The sequence below is a fragment of the Chiloscyllium punctatum genome, chromosome 1 (genome assembly GCF_047496795.1).
Source record: "Chiloscyllium punctatum isolate Juve2018m chromosome 1, sChiPun1.3, whole genome shotgun sequence".
NCBI classification, from domain to species: Eukaryota; Metazoa; Chordata; class Chondrichthyes; order Orectolobiformes; family Hemiscylliidae; genus Chiloscyllium; species Chiloscyllium punctatum.
In genome coordinates, this window is record NC_092739.1 from 86,182,796 (window position 1) to 86,203,590 (window position 20,795).

Consider the following 20,795-nt stretch of genomic DNA (forward strand, 5'->3'; position numbering starts at 1 on the left):
GAAAATCTTCTCCTCGAAGATTTTAACCTACTGTGAATCCTCTTGCAAGGATGCCTTCCTTGAAGAAGCTCTCTTCCTCCCTCTTCTCCTGCTCCCTGGATGCTGCCTGACCTGCTGCGCTTTTCCAGCAACCCATTTCCAGCTCTGATCTCCAGCATCTGCAGTCCTCACTTTCTCCTCTGTGTAGAGACAGCAGAATTAACCTTTTGGGTCCAGGGACCCTTCTTCAGAACTCCTTTACAGGATCCAAAAGGTTAATTTTGCTTTCTTTCCACAGATGCTCCCAGACCTGCTGAATTTTCCATAGTTCTGCAGGTATTTTTGTTTAGTGTTTAACCCATCTCTGGTCAGCATGCTGAAAGCAGGAATATGCTGGGCTATCTACCAAAGTGCAATGTATCGAAATTTGGCAATTCTCCTGCCGCAATAGCCACAGGGCTGATAAGACTTTGCCCATGGTTTCAGCATCTGGAAGGGAAAGCGGTGTTTGTCAGGAGTAGAGTTAAACTTAAAACCAGCTGAAAGTCACGCATTTGTTTCTTTTCATCCTATACTCTCTCTCATGTCAAAAGCCAGACAGTCAGAGTAGGATCATACAGGTATGTGCAGCAATAGCTGCAAAAAGATTTGATTTTTAAAAAATTGTTACTTTCCTTCTGCCTAAGCTGATGGTGATAAGTATGGTTTTTTGTCAAAGAAACCTTAAAAATGTTCACTTGGCTGTCAAATAATGAGTAAGAAAAAAAAACAAGGTTTCTTCACTGTAAATACAAGACAGAGAAAAAACTTGGTTAAACCTGATAACAGGTACAGGGATCACAATGTGCACTACATCCTTGGCCATTCCATTCAATGGAGGTGATGTACTAAACTGCTGTTCACTGCTTCAGTTAAAAAATAATACTTGCTACATGTAGCCAGTGCTGCTGGCATTGTAAATTATTTGCACAGAACAGCAGGAGACTCAATTTTGATGGTGGCCAATACTCCTTAAAGGCTGCTTATTCCTTTTAAAGATAATGGCTGCAGAATGTAGTGACTGTTGTTGCAAGTGAAATCAATGCTGCCAAAGACTGAATAGTGGCTGAAAAAGAATGGAGGGCACACGCTGGGGTTTTCAGATAATGAATAGGAAACTTGGAACAACAAGTGGAAAGGAGGAAAAGTGTTTTGTATGTGCAAGGGGGAAGCAGAACTTTAAAACGTGTGCTCAAGTGTTATTGGAAAGACATAGGGATGGACATTAATGACAAGAGTGCTAGTCTTTAAATATGGATGCAGTATAGGAAGATGTTTAAAAACCCGCCCAATTTGTTTAAATAATTATTGCTTATTCACATAATATATCATACTAAGGGTAGCAATAGTCTCATCCATTGCTCACTTAACTATATCTACTCAACCCTCACATTAACATGCTTTACCTCACCCTCATACATTCAGCCCTGTTGCAAGATCACACACACTGGCAGCTGTTCAACCAAAGACAGCCACATCAGCCAAATGTATGACACTCACTGACACGATTTCCATTTTTCTTGCAGGAGAAGGTAGCAGTAAACAACTAGGAGATTGGACAAGGTTGAAGTTGGGGGTGGGGCAGGGTGGATGGTAGAGAGGGGGGAGAAAGTGAGGACTGCAGATGCTGGTGATCAGAGTCGAGAGTATGGGGCTGGAAAAGCACCGCAGCATCCGAGGAGCAGGAGAATTGGCATTTCAGCACTAGTCCAGCACTATTGTCCATCCCTAATTGCCCAGAATGAAGAATCAACCATACTGCTGTGGGTCTGGAGTCACATGTAAGATAGATGACAGTTACCTTTACTAAAGGACATGAGCAAATTACGTTTTTTGATAATCAACAATGGTTTTGCAGTCTTCATTAAACTCTTAACTCTAGAGTTTTACTGAAATCAAATATCACTATCTGCCATCTGCAATGGCAAGGTTGAACACAGGTTCCCAGTGGGTCTTTGGGGATTAATAATCTAGCAACAATAATCTAGCATAAGGCATCACCTTATGCAAAAATATATGGTAGATGAAATTTTAATAAGGAAAAGTGCAAAGTAATATATATTGGTAGGAAGAATGTAGAGAGGCAAAATGAACTAGATTGTACAATAAATTTACATTTTAAAGGGAATGAAGGAACAAAAAGATCTTGAAAACAAGTAAAATCTTTGAAGAGAGCGCGATAAGTTAGGGAAGCTCTTACAAAATATGTAAGATTCTCAACTTTCTTGATAAAGAAAAAGATTTCAAAGGCAAAGGAGTTATTCTAGACTTCCATAAAATACTGGTCAGTCCTCAACTGAAGTATTATGTTCAATTTTGAGCATAATACTTTAGAAAGGATGTCAAGATTCAAAAAAAGGTTATTAAAAAGTTAATGGAAAAGTACCTTGGATAAGGGGATGTGAGAACTGTACGTATCTCCTTCTCCATTTCCTCCAACTGAATACTTCATGTAATGTCCCCAGTCCATAACAGTGAGTTTGTATGCATTAACCATTGTGGATAATTCAGTCAAAATGCTGGTCTTCACACATGTTAATCCAAGAGCATACATTGGTAGTGATAGTCAAACTACAAAGTCTGTAATTTAGAAGATAAAAGCTATACTATTTCTGCTATCTTCCCTTCTCCATAAGATCATCCTTCAACTGGAAGAGAACAATGGCAACCAAAAATATCTATACCTTCGGGAAGATTAACAATTTGCCCCAAGCTTCTTCCAATGGTGCTCACATCAGAACAGGGGCAAATATGGCAATGTCGTAGACTAAATCACTTCTGTGCAGTTTCAGACAAGTACTTTCTTATATCAACATCTTCCCTGGATAGCTTTCAATAAAGATGAGGAAGTCACCAAGTAAAAGGTTTCAGGATACAAATTCGTGATGCATCAACAAGATGCATCAAAACTTTGATGCTTTCATCTTCTAAATTTTTGACTCCAGCAATGTAAGGTTTAATCAGAGGCTAGGAGAAAGTGAGGACTGCAGATGCTGGAGATCAGAGCTGAAAATGTGTTGCTGGAAAAGCGCAGCAGGTCAGGCAGCATCCAAGGAGCAGGAGAATCAACGTTTCGGGCATGAGCCCTTCTTCAGGAATCAGAGACTGAAAACTAGCATATTGCGAGCTTAAAAATCCAATCCCACAATTCAGCAGGAGTATAAACAAGTGGTGGCACATATTATGTACAGACTATATATATTATTTACAGATGCTATTTGTCTTTGAACTTGGACTGCATGTATAACTATCCAGGATTTTATGATTGGGTAGAGAGAGAAAAGATAAATGGACAGGCAATAAAATAATTGTTTTACATCGCCAACAATGGTCTGCCCATTTTCCTAGTAGGATAGAATTCTACAAATGTTATCCTTCTGGACGAAGAGACTATTCTTCATTTAACAGCATGCTTAATGATTGGCTAAAGATTATTTTACCGTATGGAGCATGACAGTCACTACATTACTGGCCTTAATCAGTAATTTATACAGAGGTATCCACTGGAAACACAATTTTTTTTAACCGTCTATAATCTAAAATGCTGGGTCTAAGTTTCCTTCCCAATTGTGGTCTTGATTGAAAGGAATACAGACCACCACAGACCAAGGATCAAAGTTGAGACATTCCTAACATTTTCACAGAGTGCTGAATTGCAAGTCATCAAGAATAGGATTAAACTGTAGGAAATTAAATGACAAGGATAGGTAAAGATTTTGTTTCAACATGATCCATCTCTGCTGGCAACAGGGGTCCCTTTAAAACTATGTTTGTTTAGTATTCTATATTTAATATTTCCCATCTACCACGAGGCCTCATTTCATCATGTCATGGTAGTAACTAGCCTTTCACAAGCTCAAACAAAAGATTTAATCAGTCATCACATTAGCTTGTATAATTGCAGGGTTTAGAGAAGATTTTGTTCTTAGAAAGAATGAAATCTAACCTTCAGATGGAGATCGGCAATGTGATGTGATATCATGAGTAACCAATGGCCAAAAGGATTCAGACAACTGATTGATACAGCTTAAGCTACCGGACCCTAGAAACAGGGACTAAGGGGCAGAGGGCTGTTCCTAGCAGGGGATGTTCATCCAGCAGTCCTTGTAGGCAGCAGCTCGCAACATTCAGTCCTCATAAGGTAGTCCTCAAAAGGGCTGTCTTCTCAAGATAGAAGATGGACCAGAACAAGAGGATGAAGACACAGGCAACAGTTCCCTAACACCTCAACTAGACAGCAAGATGCTGCCTTCACAACTTCAATGAGACCAACACATTTCACATCAACACCATGTCCTCTGATATCAATGAATTATCCACAATTGTCACAGTTGCAAACTTTCCTTTGTCTACTTAATAAATGTATTAATATATAAACAGTTACTTCTTAACAAACTCACTAAACTATCAGAAAATTGATACAAATTGTTGACTACCTTTTTAGGTATCCGATCATGAGCCACACCAAAGCCAACATCACGCAAGTGCGAATTTATCAATACAATATTTACCATCCAGTAGTTTTTGTAGACTATTTCTCATGACATGGATGTTTTCTATCCCTATAAAATGGAACTTAATGTTTGAATAGTTGTCTTCATTTTCATATCCTTTTCCTGCTGCTCGATTTGCCATTGCATTTAACTGAAAAAAAAAGTGAAAAGTTTAAAGCAACTTGAAATAAAATTGCATCTGAATTAAATTTTATATTTAGGACTTTAATTCTTAATGTAGAGCTGCTGGTATTGGACTGGGGTGGACAAAGTTAGATGTCACATGACACCAGGTGAAGTCACCTGACAAAGCAGCAGTGTTCCGAAAGCCTGTGATTTCAAATAAATCTGTTGGACTATAACCTGGTGCCCCGTGACTTCTGATTAAATTCTTAAATCAAAGAAATATCATAATTTTAATCTTACATTTGATAGCAGAATCAGTATTACACAGCATTTTGAGATTTGAGAGCAATATTTTTCCCAGGTTAGGACCAACAAATAAAATTAAATTAGCTATGATTAAATATAAAAGCTTCTTCAGTCATTTTTAACTTTCAAAGAAGATTACTGTAATCAGAAAATTCAAGTTTAAATGGGAAATTTAAGTAAGTTAAACACAAATACACTTAATGTAGGACAGCACCGAAGTTTGGAGTAGCACAGTGGCTCAGTAGTTAGCACTGCTGCCTCACAGCACCAGGGACCTGGGTTCGATACCCACCTCAGGTGACTGTCTGTGTAGAGTTTGCACATTTTCCCCATGTCTGCATGGGTTTCCTCCGGGTACTCCAGTTTCCTCCCACAATCCAAAGATGGGTAGGTTAGGTGAATTGGCCACACTAAATTGCCCATAGTGCTAGGTACATTAGTCAGGGGTAAACATAGGGGCTGGCTTACGCTTCAGAGGGTTGGTGTGGACTTGTTGGGCTAAATGACCTGTTTCCACACTGTAGGGAATCTAATCAACCAATAAACTTGATCAATCACACCAATGTTAAATTAGACTTAGTCTGTTTATGTAGTGAGAGCCCAAGTGAAGAGATTTATTATCGCATGTATATAAAAATACAGTGTGCGCAATGCAAAGTGTCACCATATTCCAAGATACTACATATTGAGATATACTGTAATATGGGTTACTCATTATGTGCCCTGCTTGGTAACCAATCTTACACGCAATTCTCTGCTGCTCACCTCATTATGTATGTACAACACTTCTATGATGCCATTCATGATTATCTTGTGCTTGCCAGTAGCAGAAGTGCTTGCGATTACCACAGCCTGCCAGGATTTCTACCACTGGATCGAAATTTAAAACCAGCAGTGCCCCAGAAGGGCTGTTGTGACACAGTCGTAGTGCCCTTGCTACTGGGTCAAGAGGCCCAGATTCACATCCTAGTTGCTCCAGAGGTGCAAATGCATATTTCTGAACAGGTTAATTTAGAAAATATTTACAATACAGAGCAGTGGAAGATTGAATTTAATTTAGATAAATGTGAGGTGCTGCATTTTCGAAAGGCAAATTAGGGCAGGAGTTATACATTTAATGGTAAGGTGAGAGGGAGTGTTGCTGAACAAAGCGGCCTTGGAGTTCCTTGAAAGTAGAGTCACAGGTGGACAGGATAGTGAAGAAGGCGTTTGGTATGCTTGCTTTTATTGGTCAGTGCATTGAGTATAGGATGCAGGAGGTCATGTTGTAGCCTTGCAGGACATTGGTTAGACCACTATTGAAATACTGCATTCAGTTCTGGTTTCCCTGTTGTAGGAAAGATGTTGTGAAACTTGAAAGGGTTCAGAAGAGACTTACAAGAATGTTGCCATGGTTGGGGGATTTGAGCTATAGGGTGGGGCTGAATAGACTGGGGCTATTTTCCCTGGAGCATCGGAGGATGAAGGGTGACCTTATAGAGGGTTATATAATTATGAGGGGCATGGATAGGGTAAAGAGACAAGGTCCTTTCCGTGGGGTGGGAGACTCCAAAACTAGGGGGCATAGGTTTAAGATGAGAAGGGAAAGATTTAAAAGGGACCTGAGGGGGAAACCTTTTCACACAGAGGGTGGTGTGTGTGCAGATGAGCGGCTAGAGGAAGTGGTGGAGGCTGGTACAATTACAACAGTTAAAAAGCATCTGGATGGTTATATAAATAGGAAGTGTTTAGAGGGAAAAGCGCCAAATGCTGGCAAATGGGACTAGATTTATTTAGAATATTTGGTGAGCATGGACAAGTTGGATTGAAGGGTCTGTTTCTGTGCAGTATATTTCTATGCCTCCATGAGACCCATACAAGTTGGATTGGCTATATCTCAGCAGGACTGGGAGCGATACCCTTTCAGAGCATCGCTTCGAAAGCTAGTGCTTCCAAATAAACCTGTTGGACTATAACCTGGTGTTGTGCAATTTTTAACCTTTCAGGAATATTCTTTACTACAATAGGGCGTACAAACCTGTCAAAAAGACAAGTCTAAAGGTGCATTTGCATGGAGCATTTGCTGTAAGGTAGATGAATTAACAATGGAAATAGATCTACATAGGTACAATATGATTGCAATTATGGGGACATGGCTACAAAGTGAACAAAGCTGTGAAAAGAATATCAAGGAGTATTCAATCTTTAGGATGAATAGGCTAAATGGAAAGCGATTTAGCTGAGGGCTAAGCTGATAGCTGAAAGCTTAGTTCCATACCCATAGGGAGGGCCTCAACTGGGACCTTGGATTCATGTCACATTATAGGTGGCCACCATTACACTATACACACACATACAAACAAACTCACACATGCATCCTCTCACAGACTTAGACACTTTACACTCATACACACACATATACATTCTCTCTCTCTCTCACACTCACAATCCCCAGACAGACACACACACAAACCCACATACATACATACATACATATATACGTTTGTGGGGTGAATTTGTATTGCAGAGTTACATTGTACTTTGCTCAAAAACTGCATGAATCCATGTAAGACTCTGTTAACACACTTTTTAGATTAGAATCAGTCTAAACATTATGGTACAGACAGAGAACACAGGGGGCTAACACCTTCAACATATTGTCTGGCTGACACCAATTATTACAGTTAACCTGAGAATGTAACTTTTAAAAAAAGTTATGTGATTTACATATGAAAGAAATGAAACTGTCATGGTCATTCTAACAGATGAGAGACTCAACAGACAATCAAGGTTTATTTCAATGTATAATTTCAGTTACATCACACTGTAAACTTTTGGTATAAATTCTGTGTCTTACAATTGTGTCCTCCACAACCACCTGATGAAGGAGCGGCGCTCCGAAAGCTAGTGCTTCCAATTAAACCTGTTGGACTATAACCTGGTGTTGTGTGATTTTTAACTGAATGGAAAAGGAGGTAGAATGGTGCTGGTAACAGGAAGGTGACATCAGTAAAGGTGAGAAAGTATATCGGCACAGACAATCTGCATGAAGAACCAGTCTGGGTAGAGATAAGAAGTAATAAAGGGTGGAAAATATTATAAGCAGTTCTCTATAGGCCTCCAAACGGCAGTGTTGAGCAGCGGATAGCATTAAACAGGTAAGTAGAGATACATACAACAAGGGTATCGGGGTGATTTTAATCTGTACATTGATTGAGCAAACCATATTTGCATTAATAGTGCAGCAACTGACATCATGGAGTGTGTAGAAGATGGAATTTTAGACCAGTACTTTAAGGAACCAACTCAAGGGTAAGCTTTCCTAGATTTAGGCTTGCACGATGAGAAGGAATTAATTAGGTAGGAAAAATAAATAGAATAGAATAGCCTCTATTATCACATACTGGATTACCAAACGCCTTCTTCACTATCCTGTCCACCTGTGACTCTACTTTCAAGGAACTCCAAGGCCGCTTTGTTCAGCAACACTCCCTCGCACCTTACCATTAAATGTATAACTCCTGCCCTAATTTGCCTTTCGAAAATGCATTCCTGATGAAGGGCTTTTGCCCGAAACGTCGATTTCGCTGCTCGTTGGATGCTGCCTGAACTGCTGTGCTCTTCCAGCACCACTAATCCAGTATTTGATTTTCAGCATCTGCAGTCATTGTTTTTACCTTTACAGGAGACCACTGTGCCAGAATCTGTGATTAATAATCTTGTTGGGAGACGTTCTTTTGAAAAAAGGTGACCACAGCACATAATTCTTCATTAGGATAGAAATCAATCTAAAACTAGAATACCAAACCTAAACAAAGGAAACTAAAGAAGGTACAAGGGGAGAGTTGGCTACAGTAAACTTACTTGAGGAACAAATGCATGTGTTGTAATAGTTATACATTATTGTCCAGTGAAATAACACAACAAGAAAAATGGCCCAACCATGGCTCACAAAATAAATTAAGGACAGTAATAGATCCAAAGGGAAGTTGCATAAAGTGGCTCAACAAAGTAACAAGCCTGAAGATGGAAAGCATTTAGAATTCAACAAAGGAAGGACCAAGAGTTTGAGGAAGAGGAGAAAAATAAAATGATAGTAAACTTGCAGTGAACATAAAAGTGGAAGGCAAGAACTTCTAAAAGTATGTATAAAGGAAGAGCTGTTAAGGCTCCATACAATCTGACACAGGATAACTGATAGTGGAGAACAAGTAAATGATAGAGCAATTAAATTACTACTTTTGTTCTGTCTTCATAGAAGACACAAAAAAATGCTAAGTGCTGGTGAAGCAGGAGTCTTTTGGGAAGGAAGAATTGAAGGAACTTAGTATTAGTAAATTAAAAAGTGCTGGAAACATTAACGGGATTGAAATCTGAAATCCCAGGGCCTGATAATCTTCATCTCAGGGTGCTAAGGTAGCAGCTATAGAATTAGAGAATACATTGGATGTTAACTTTCAAACTTCCATAGATTCTGAAACCAAATTGCAGACTGAAGGGTGGCAAATGTAACACCACTGTTTCAAAAAAAAGAGAGAAAACATGTAATGACAGACTAGTTAGTCTAACATCAGGGAACTGGGAAAATGCAGGAATCTATTTTAAAGATTTGCAATATCAGGACACCTACAAAATACCAACTGTATTACACAAAGTTAACATGGATTTATGGAAGGGAATTAGTGTTTGATAGACCAACTGGATGGTTTTGAGAATATTTCCAGTAGAACAGTTTAGGGAGAACCAGTGGGTGTGGTGGATTTGAATCTGGATTTCAAGAAAGCTTTTGATAAACTTCCATGTAAGAGGCTGTTGTGCAAAATAAAAGTATGAGGAATTGGAGGTAATATATTGAGAGAAAGTGAAGACTGCAGATGCTGGAGATCAGGTGCTGGAAAAGAACAGCAGGTCAGGCAGCATCCGAGGAGCAGGAGAATCGACGTTTCAGGCATTGGTATGGATTGAGAATTGGGTCAGATGGGATATAGAGAGGAGGAATACATAGGCCATTTTCAGAGTGTAACATAGCAATTGGTGGGATACTGCAGGCATCAGAGCTTGAGTCCTACTTATTCACAATATATAGCAACAAGTTGGATGAGGAAATCAATATTTCTAAGTTTGTTGAAGACAAAACTAGTTGAAAGTGAGTGTAGTGAAGAGGGAGTAAAGAGATTTCAAGGTTATTTAGACAAGCTGAGTTAGTGAGTAACTACATGATAGATGCAGTATAAAATGGATGAATGTGAAGTAATTCACTTTGGTAGGAAAAACACAATGGTGTATTATTATCTAAAGGATGACAGGCTGGGAAATATTGATGTGGGTATCCTTGTATTCCAGTCAATGAAAGCAGGCATGCATTTTTAACAAGCAGCTCGGAAGGTAAATGGCATGTTGGCCTTCACTGCAAGAAGTTTCAAATGTATGATGAAGGAAGTCTTAGTGCACAAGGCTTTAGTGAGACCACACCTGTGCAAACTTTGGCCTCCTTAACCGAAGAAAAGGTATACTTGCCAACGAGGGCATGCAGCAAAGGGTTTGCCAGACTGATTCCTGGGGTGGAGTTTTGAGAGATTGGGTCAAGCAGGCCTTCACTCAGTGGAGTTAAGAAGGAGAGGAATCTCATTGTAATGTATGAAACTCTAACACAGCTGGACAAACCGAGTGTCAGAATGCTGCTCCCCTCCTCCCCTCCCCCCTCCCATGGGAATTCAGAGCAGGGATAATGGTCTCAGGATAAGCAAGGGACCATTTCAGAATGATATGAGGGTAAATCTTTTTTTCACTCAGAGCACAGTGATCATGTGGAATACTTTATCCCAGAAGGTGGCGGAGCAGAGTCAAAGAATATATTTACAAAAGAAATAAGATTGACGTATGGGGATGGAGATGGGGATAGAGCAGGAGTCATGATCATGCTGAATGGTGGAGCAGGCTTGATGGGCCAAATGACCTACTTCTGCTCCCATTTCAATTTTTCTATGAATATTGGGTGAAGTGTGTAAGATGCTTCTTCAATTCTCAAATGTTTTGTGCTCCAACTCAAGACAAAGTTTTCCCCGGCCATGGGTTTGAACTCAGCAGAAACCATAATCTATTGAAATGCATAAGTAAGAATTTTGACAGCATAATATCATCATCAGGGTCCGTGGAATGATCTGCAACACCAATATCATTTGAAAACATCCACAGGCATGTTTCTTTCAAACTTCATCTAGCACAAATAAAACACTTGGTTTATCTCAAAGCAACCCTTGTCTCATCTATTTAGATATACGATACTGCGGTAACTAACACCAACTACAATAACATCTTCACCTTGTTTCAATGTCTGACCTATTAAATACATTATTCAATATACAGTGGAACCTCAATTAGCCAAACAAGATGGGCAGGCAGTATTTAGTTTGGATAATTGATTATTCAGTTAATTGATTCAATGCCTCTTCTCTGGGGCTCAGAGTTTTCTGAAGTTTCCATTTTCCTTATTGTGCCTGCCTTGTTCCCTCTTTCTGTCTCAGAGCTTGTTTCTGAGCAGACACACACTGTATGTAAGGGCCCTGTAGCACTGCTGAAGTCTCCCGGACACCAACACCACCACCCCACCACCCCCCCACGCACCCACCCACCACCACCCCTCCCACCCCGGCTGCATTTCAGTAAGTCGGGATCACTTTTAATCATTGTAAACAAAAGACACAATCAGTGGTGAAACACCTCTTTGATGTAATGTTTCTATCGGGACCTTGAGATTTTCTTTGGATAATCCGAAATTCAGATTATTAATATTCAGGTCATCAAAGTTCCTCTGTTTTGCATAAAGAAAATATCAAAGTTTCATGTCTAAGTCACAAAGTTGTCAGCTCAAGCTGCATTTCAGAAGTAAGTATATAATCTAATACTTCAAAGTAAGTACAGTAATGCATCATCCGAGGAGCTATCGTTTATATTTAATAGCAGATACAAAATAGCAGATATAAAAGATCCCATACCACTCAGCCAACATTGCTGACACAAATCGACTGACAATCTATTTTGCTGTGGCTTGTGGGACTTGGCTACATTTACCATCACATTCCCTACATTAAAATAGTGGTTACAATTTAAACATATGTTCTTGCCTGTGAAGTATTTGGAACATCCATGAATGGAAATTCTTCCTTCCATTATTTTGACATCAGGAGAATCAGCTGAGTCACAATTCTTTGAAACAATGTAAATATATGATCATAACATCACTAAATTGGTTGTTACTTATAGCTCATAACTGGTCTGGTCCATTATGTTCCTTTGACATACAGTTTAAATTATTAGGCATTGATCTATAAATGCTGCTGATGCCTGTGGCACACTTCAAATGTTTTGGTTTATTCATGTCTATAAAGCTAAAAATAGACTTGAAAAAATAACTTATGAAAATGTTTAGACTAACAAAATTAAAATATTCCCAGAAGGAAAAACCAGCAAAACTTGCCAATTACAACATGCAAGTCCAACTCATATCACATACCTCAAAATAGAGCTCCATTATGCCCAGTAGGTTCATATCAAATTACCACGTTTTTAACTGCTTTTTCCCCCTCTGGGTGCAAAATTGCTTTTGTTTTGCTATAAAATGCAGTACTGGGTTATTTATAGAATGTTATTGACAAAGAAAGCAATTCTAATTTTACATTTTCTCTTTTTAATGATCAGCTACTCATAAGCTCACTGAATTAAATTTTAATAAATGGTCCGATTTAGCTTTCTGATCAGGCTCTGTGGATATTGATAGTAGACAGAGCTGTACACGGCTCTGGTCATTTTTCCATTCCTCATCAGAACAACCAAAGCCAACTGGACAATACCTACACCACCCATCAAAGATTTGATAACTCAACACAGGCTAAGAAATATATTTGGGATTTTCTTGATGTGCAAGATTTGGGACTTACTTCCTCAAACAAGCGTATTATATTCGGAAAGTATTAAAGCACAAAATTAGTGATAGATTGCTTTGCTGTGACAGTTATGGCTCTTTACCTTTGGTCGAGTATCAACAACATATAAGAAATCCCTTCCGGGATTTGACTTCCTGATGGCCTGAAGCATCTGTTCATCTTCAAGGCAACGAGCACTGAAACCAGATAGAGGTTGACTGCTTCTACAAATAGCAGCCTGGACAAAAAAAGGAAGAAAAACCAGAGACATTTGTTTCACAATAAATTATTCAACCTCTTTTATTAAAATGTTTTCATCTTCCACCAAATTGAAAATTTAAACTTTTCCCTATACAAACAATCACCAAAATATATTTTACTTTGGGGTCATCCTATAATTATCAAAATGTCTTCCAAACATAGGAAGGTAATAATAAGAAGAAGAAGCAGCATGTTAATCTGTGTATCCTTGCACATATTTCAGTGGCTAGCTCAAAAATGGTTTTGGCTATGACCAATAAACAGGACACACCCTGATCTTAGTTTTTTGATCTAATTAAACAGGCATGCATAACAAACTGAATTACCACTTGTGAAAATTGGTTCCACATGAAATGAGAACTGAGAAATGGACACAGATGTTCACACTTGGATGTCATTTAGCCCACTGCACATGCATCTATGTGGTATGCTCCTTATGTCATTAAAATCCTTTCTATCGAAGGCATCCAAAGGATCAACCGTGGTTTAAGCAATATGATATGGAATTATTATTTCTTTACTCTTGCTTTCTATGGATTCATTTAGAAGACTCATAACTAGCTGCTTGCACTTAGGTTTTTAGAATTCTAGATGTCCCAGTTCAGCACTCCCTTTAATATTTTGCATTGAGCATGTATTCCTAATCCTTTTCTTTACTCCCAATACTTATACACAACTGTTCTCAATATTATTCAAGAGTTTCTAGCATGTAATAGGCAGAGAAAATTAGCATTTGATCAAAACAACATAATCTTTTTCAAAAGTTTAAATTTTGAGTGATTGTACATACATTGTTGTCCTGGCAGAAGTAACAGAGAACAGGAAAGCGACCTCTGCTCCTGAATTTGGAACTGCCAACTATAACTGGTGTCGAAACTGACTTTGGTACATACAACTCTGTAGGGTATGTGTCACAAACCTGTGATAGAGGAAACAACAACTAGAAATTAAAAATTAAGCAGATGATGCCACTGTCGTAACCCTACATAATCAAATGATTATCAATAGGAGATAGTGAGGACTGCAGATGCTGGAGAAGTCAGAGTCGATAAAGTGTTGCACTGGATAAAGCACAGCATGTCAGGCAGCATCTGAGGAGCAAAACAGTTGACTTTTCAGGCTTAACCCTTCACCCATGTTCGATAAAATGTTTTTAAAACTCTTTAGGAATAAGTGCATCAATAAGAAATAATTAAAAATATCACCAAATGCCATCGATACTCTTGTATTAACTATGAGTGACACATAAGGGAGGCACGGTGGCTCAGTGGTTAGCACTGCTGCCTCACAACACCACGGACCCAGGTTCAATTCCAGCCTTGGGCGACTGCCTGTGTGGAGTTTGCACATTCTCCCTGTGTCTGTGTGGGGTTTGCTCCAGGTGCTCCAGTTTCCTCCCACAGTCCAAAGATGTGTAGGTTAGGTGAATTGGCCATGCTAAATTGCCCATAGTGTTAGTTCCATTAGTCAGGGGTAAATATAGGGTATGGGAATGGGTCTGAAAGCCTTTTCCCATTGCATCGCAGACCTCCTCCAATCAATCAATCAGTTTCCTTTGGAAAATACACTTGCCAAAAGTTATCAACCAGAGGCTAACAGCTCTAATATACAGCAGCACTATGCAGGAAGGCTTCACTGCTACCAACAAAATGCTGTCAGTGAAGAAGGAAGGTCAGAAATGGTAATTAGTGTGGTGGGTTATGTTGCATGAGTGCCTTTGCCTTTATAATATTTCAGCTTTAAGGGCTCTGGGTGGTTTGAATATATAAGGCTGCAAACCCATCTAGCCAGACAGTCTGGTTGAGGATACAGGCAACACACACACTGAACTCAGTTTCTCTTCTGAAACTGAACCCAGTTTCATCTCCTATCAAGAGATGTTGAATGATCTGATTGGCAAAAGATCCATTGTAACTTGGTCTTAAGCATCAGCTCAGGTGTCTTGACAATTTTTCAGGTAGTGCTCGAAACACCTGCCAGCCTTGGAAAATTCCTCCTACTTTGTCTGTTTTGTCTTAATTTGGGACACGGAACTCATGGTTTAAAAAAAAAGTCAGAGCCAGAAAAATACCTTTTAGATTCAATGAAATACATGATGTTCAGATATTGTATGCGTTTATACTCCAGAGATCAAAACAATATTCATGTACTTCTATGCTCTTAATTTAGACTAAATTATTTAACTTACAATATGTTTTACATAAATAAATTAAATAAATTTTAAATAAATTAAATCACAGTTAACCCATCCTGAGGCATGACTAATTCTTAGACCAATGCCATGAACATAACCGGGGGTTATGGGGATCGAAAACAAAGTCAAGAGTATGGCCTTCTGTCACTATCCCTTACCTTATGTACGTGACTTCAACCAGCAATTAGTGCCTCCAATCAAGCTCCTAAACCCAGCTGAACCACAAGTCAAATGGGCATTTTTTTTCCCCTTTTGTTTGCAGGCTCACTTATAGCTGGGTTAATCCCAGTAGTGGCAGGACTATGCATTTTTTGACACAAGCAAGGTACTGACCATACCTAACCATGCAATGCTTGCAAAATCTACAGTGTCCAATATTAGTTGTGATTGTGCAACTAGACAACATTTGCTAAATAATCCTGAGTGTGTGAGGAGTTACACTGATCACTAACTTAGGATTGTCAGCTCGCCTTGCAGTGTGGCATAACCTGTACATACTGGAAGCTACTTATATTCATACAAAGGCCCTGTCCTTTGCAGATACAAGGAATATGTACATACATCAGCTGTTTCAACTCAACAAAATAAGTGGTTTATTTCTCATTGCAATGCTCTGATCAATTACAGTCAACTTGCCAGTTTAAAATTTCAACAAAGCCTGACATGGCATCTTCACACCTGTATTCATCAGAGTCCACTTGCCAACCAATCACTCTCCTATCGTGTAGTATAAATGTTGGTATTCCACTTCAATTAGTACTCTAGCAATTGTCCTGATGCATGCAAGGTGAAAAGCTTTGAGAATGCATCTTTTTTCAGCATAGCTGCAATATTTCACTTTTTTTTCAACTCAATAAATCTAAATTACTTCAGAGAAATCAAACAAAAAGATGGCATTAAGTGATAGTGTGCAGTGGATTTTCCACAAAAAGATTTAATTCTCACTGCAGTTACTAGCGGTGTTCCACAAGGATCTGTTTTGGGACCATTGCTGTTTGTCATTTTTATAAATGACCTGGAGGAGGGGCTTGAAGGCTGGGTGAGCAAGTTTGCGGATGATACGAAAGTCGGTGGAGTGGTGGACAGCGAAGAAGGATGTGGCAGATTACAGCGGGATATAGATAAGTTGCAGAGCTGGGCAGAAAGGTGGCAAATGGAGTTCAATGTAGCTAAGTGTGAAGCCATTCACTTTGGTAGGAGTAACAAGAAGATGGATTACTGGGCTAATGGTAGGCTACTTGGTAGTGTGGATGAGCAGAGGGATTTTGGTGTCCATGTACACAGATCTCTGAAAGTTGCCACCAGGTAAATAGTGCTGTGAAGAAGGCATATGGCGTACTGGGCTTTATTGGTAGAGGAATTGAGTTCCGGAGTCCTGAGGTCATGTTGCAGTTGTATAAGACTCTGGTGCGGCCTTATCTGGAGTACTGTGTACAGTTTTGGTCGCCATACTATAGGAAGGATGTGGAGGCACTGGAACGGGTGCAGAGGAGGTTTACCAGGATGTTGCCTGGCATGGTAGGAAGATCGTATGAGGAAAGGCTGAGGCACTTGGGGCTGTTCTCATTGGAGAAAAGAAGGTTTAGGGGAGATTTGATAGAAGTGTACAAGATGATTAGGGGTTTAAATAGGGTTGACAGTGAGAACCTTTTTCCGCATATGGAGTCAGCTGTTCCTAGGGGACACAGCTTTAAATTAAGGGGAGGTTGGTATAGGACAGATGTTAGGGGTAGATTCTTTACTCAGCGGGTTGTGAGTTCATGGAATGACCTGCCAGTATCAGTGGGGGACTCTCCCTCTTTATGGTCATTCAAGTGGGCATTGGATAAGCATATGGAGGTTATTGGGCTAGTGTAGGTTAGGTAGGCTTCGGTCGGCGCAACATCGAGGGCCGAAGGGCCTGTACTGCGCTGTATTTTTCTATGTTCTATGTACTGAACTGACAATGGTTTCTCGCTTCATTTAAAGATTCGTCTGTATAGCTGCTACATTTAATATGCCAAACAATTTGAAATATCCAGCTAGTGGAGATGGAATGTCAGAATGGAAGAACATGTCAGATATCTGATCATTTCTATTTCTAAACTCACCCCATAGTCTCTATTTGCATGTGAAACTTGCCATAAGTTATTAGGAACACCCATGCGTTTGTATTCAGCCTTGAGATCAGTAAGATTCCAGCCGCGTTCTCTTTCATTCCCTTCTTGTTTCGGGTTAAACGAGAAGCAATATAATTCTTCATACTTAACTGAAAATTTCACAAGGACAGAACAATTACTATAAATTCATTTGCCACTGTTCATCTAGCTTGCCTTTTTATCTTTCAGCATAATTATTAGGCCAACTAGAGTGCAACACTGAATGCATGGTAATTTATAAAAAGTACAACATTTTTAGTAGGCAAAATACATAGCAAGAAAAAGCAATAGTCTTGTCAAGGCAAGCTCTCATTCTTATCTTCTCTTACATGTATCATAACTATTGACCAAAACCAATTATGACCTCTTGAGAAGATCTGTAAATATATACTTATCAATGGTATAGGTCCTATAATCAGCAAACATGCTGAAGCTTGAAACATTGTGTCACCTCCTTGTCTTGAAATTTTACTCCTTTATCACAACAACATACCCAACCCGAAGACTTTTTCATATTTAGATATATGCCTGTGGGGCTGCCTTGTTGACACATAACCCAATGAATTCTGTGGTGTTATACTGAACTATTTTAACATCACAAGGAAAATGTTAGAGAAAAAGGCAATGTGTTGGAAACTTCATTTGCTTAAGAATCAGTTAGAATACAGATTTAGGAATGTGAAATACATTGCAGAGAACAATGTGTTTACAATGCACATCCAGATAAGACAGATCCACAGACTTACAATCAAAACACTGATATAAACATGTAGCACTTCTTGATAGCAGCCATGAAATTTGCTCTATATATAGTAAGCAATGGTGCAACTGCCCTGTTTTGATATATGCAACTCTATTTTCCCAACTTAATGCATACAGAAGGATTCCAACGCAATCAAAAGATCTAGGAACATAGAAAACATTAGGATTTGCAATATGCTCAATATGCCAGACATTAGGCATTAAGCAAACATACCAATTTGTCTAGAGATAAAATAAAGGTCACATTCTGCAGACTATGAATACAAAGGTTTCAACTGAGTACTTAGTATTCCATTGAAATCACATTTAGATTATCACATCAGCGTCCACTGCCCCCCACGTACATTGCAGCAATGATACTAATTATAAACAGACACATGGAAGACCCTACCAGCAAACACAGCTTTTTCTTATTTTCACTTATGGAATGTGTTCATCACTGCCAAAGCCTTCACTTATTGTTCATCCCCAAATGACCTTGGGAAAATGATGATTGTCATGCAATCATTAAAACAATATTCTTCAAGACACTGTTAAACAAATATCTTAAAAGTATCTGAAAACATGAAGCTATGTTATTAGCTATGATTTCACACATTATTCTTCAATACTATGCAAGTCTTGAAATTACAGTCCATTGAAAAGTGTAAGCAAAGAACAAAAGGGCTGCAAATCTTCAAATCCTGATATGTAAAAAGTATAAGATACTGGAAATATGAGAGATCATTCTGAATCTAAAAAGACTGATTAATGGTTCCATGGAGAAAAAGGGACCTCAATGTTTCTGGTGGAATACTAGAGAGAGTCATATTGTGTTGTATTAAAAATATCACTAGACTAGATCCCAAGCTGAAATGGTGTGGACATGGATTCAAACCCCTCCATGAGCTGGAATTAAAAGGATCAGTGGAACGATGACCATGTAAGACATCAAAGTAGATTGTCGTAAAAACCCAATTAGTTCACTAAAATAGCAGTAAAATTCCACCAATGCTAGAAGTTTGAAACAAACACAGAACATACTAGTGAAACTCAACAAGTCTGGCAGCATCTGTGAAGAGAGAAGTAAGTTATTGTTTAAAGTCTGGTGAATTGAAGAGTCATACCAGACTCAAAATGTTAACTCTGTTAAGGGATCAAACAGAAAGGAATAATCTAGTTGTCCTTGTCCTCAGCAGCCTGTGACAGATGGTATCAGAAGCAGTGACTACCGTGTAGTCCTTCACAATGAGAACAGTGCCACAGAATGTGATGGAGAATACTACCATGCTAAAAAGGTTGAACTGTGGAACACTTTTAGCTAAGACTGGGCATTCATTCTATACCATCAGAAGCAGCTGTAGAACTGTATTCAAACACAATCTGTAACTTCATGGGCTGGAATATCCCTGATTCTATCATTACCAGAACAGTAAGTAAAAACAAAATACCACAGATGTTGGAAATCTGAAATAAAAGACAAAATGTATGCAGCATCTGTAGAGAGAGAGAAAGAGAGTTCACGTTTCCTGACCACAGACTCTTCTTTGGCACAGTTCTGGTTGTAGTTAGAATAGAATAGAATCCCTACAGTGCGGAAACAGGCCCTTTGGTCAACAAGTCCATACTAACCCTCTGAAGAGTAACCCACACAGATCCATTCCTCTACCCTTTATTCACCCCTGAATACTATGAGCAATTTAGCATTGCCAATTCATCTAATGTGCATATCTTTGGAGTTCTTGGATGTCAGTCATCCCAAATCTATATCTCTGCAGTAATTGCTCAGGATAATAGCCGTGGCTAAACTATCTTCAACAGCCTCAATAATGAGTTTCACACCATCATAGAAGTCAGAAGTGGAGATGTTCACCACTGTTCAGTATTATTCACAAGTCCTCAGATACTCAACAAATTCATGTTCAAATACAACAAGATCTGGATAATATTCAAGCAGCAAATAACGTACTTTCCATAAGTCCAAGCAATAACCATCCCCAATAAAAGATGGGTTAGGATGAGGGCTAATCCAACCCTGAACTGATATTCAATTGTGTAACCATCAATGAATGCTTCACTATCAATATCCTGGGAATTATCATTGACCAGAAACTCACTGGACTTGCCATATAAATACAGTGGCTACAAAAGCAACAAGGCACCTTCCAAACCCACAGTGTCTTCCACCAAAAAAGGACAAAGGGAACAGATGCACAGAAACACCACCACCTGCAATTTATTCTCCAAACCAAACTTAATGCTGGCTTGGAACAAGTTAACTGTTCCTTCACTGTCGCTGGGTTACAATCCTGGAACTCTCACCTTCACAACACAGGCTGCACAAGTCGCTATAACACATGGCCTGCTGCAGTTCAAGAAAGCAGTTCACTACCGCCTTCTTAAGTGTAATTTGGCATGAAGAAAGATGTGCCGGCCTAGTCAGCAACATCCCATAAATGAAAAGAAATATTTATTTGAATGGAAAGCAACACCACACAAAGGAAAATGAAGTGGCAGAATTCCTGAGGAATGTTGGCACCTTGCTCATCCTGTCTCTTCCTCTAATGTAAGTAGACACAAGAAACTGCCACAAACAGCAAAAATGTGGTGGAGCTTC

General features: G+C 39.1%; 1 protein-coding gene across 2 annotated transcripts in view; it reads right to left on the reverse strand.

Moving 5' to 3' along the window:
- The window catches only part of mtmr7b (myotubularin related protein 7b), an 88,567-nt gene that overhangs the window by 51,950 nt on the left and 15,822 nt on the right, over window positions 1-20,795 (reverse strand). For both annotated transcript variants that reach the window (XM_072570098.1, XM_072570089.1), the window contains exons 4-7: window positions 17,390-17,547; window positions 13,896-14,024; window positions 12,948-13,082; window positions 4,530-4,662 (exon numbers count right to left, since the gene is read on the reverse strand). In XM_072570098.1, coding sequence (XP_072426199.1) covers window positions 4,530-4,662; window positions 12,948-13,082; window positions 13,896-14,024; window positions 17,390-17,547 — 555 coding nt within the window. The remainder of the gene's footprint in view (window positions 1-4,529; window positions 4,663-12,947; window positions 13,083-13,895; window positions 14,025-17,389; window positions 17,548-20,795) is intronic.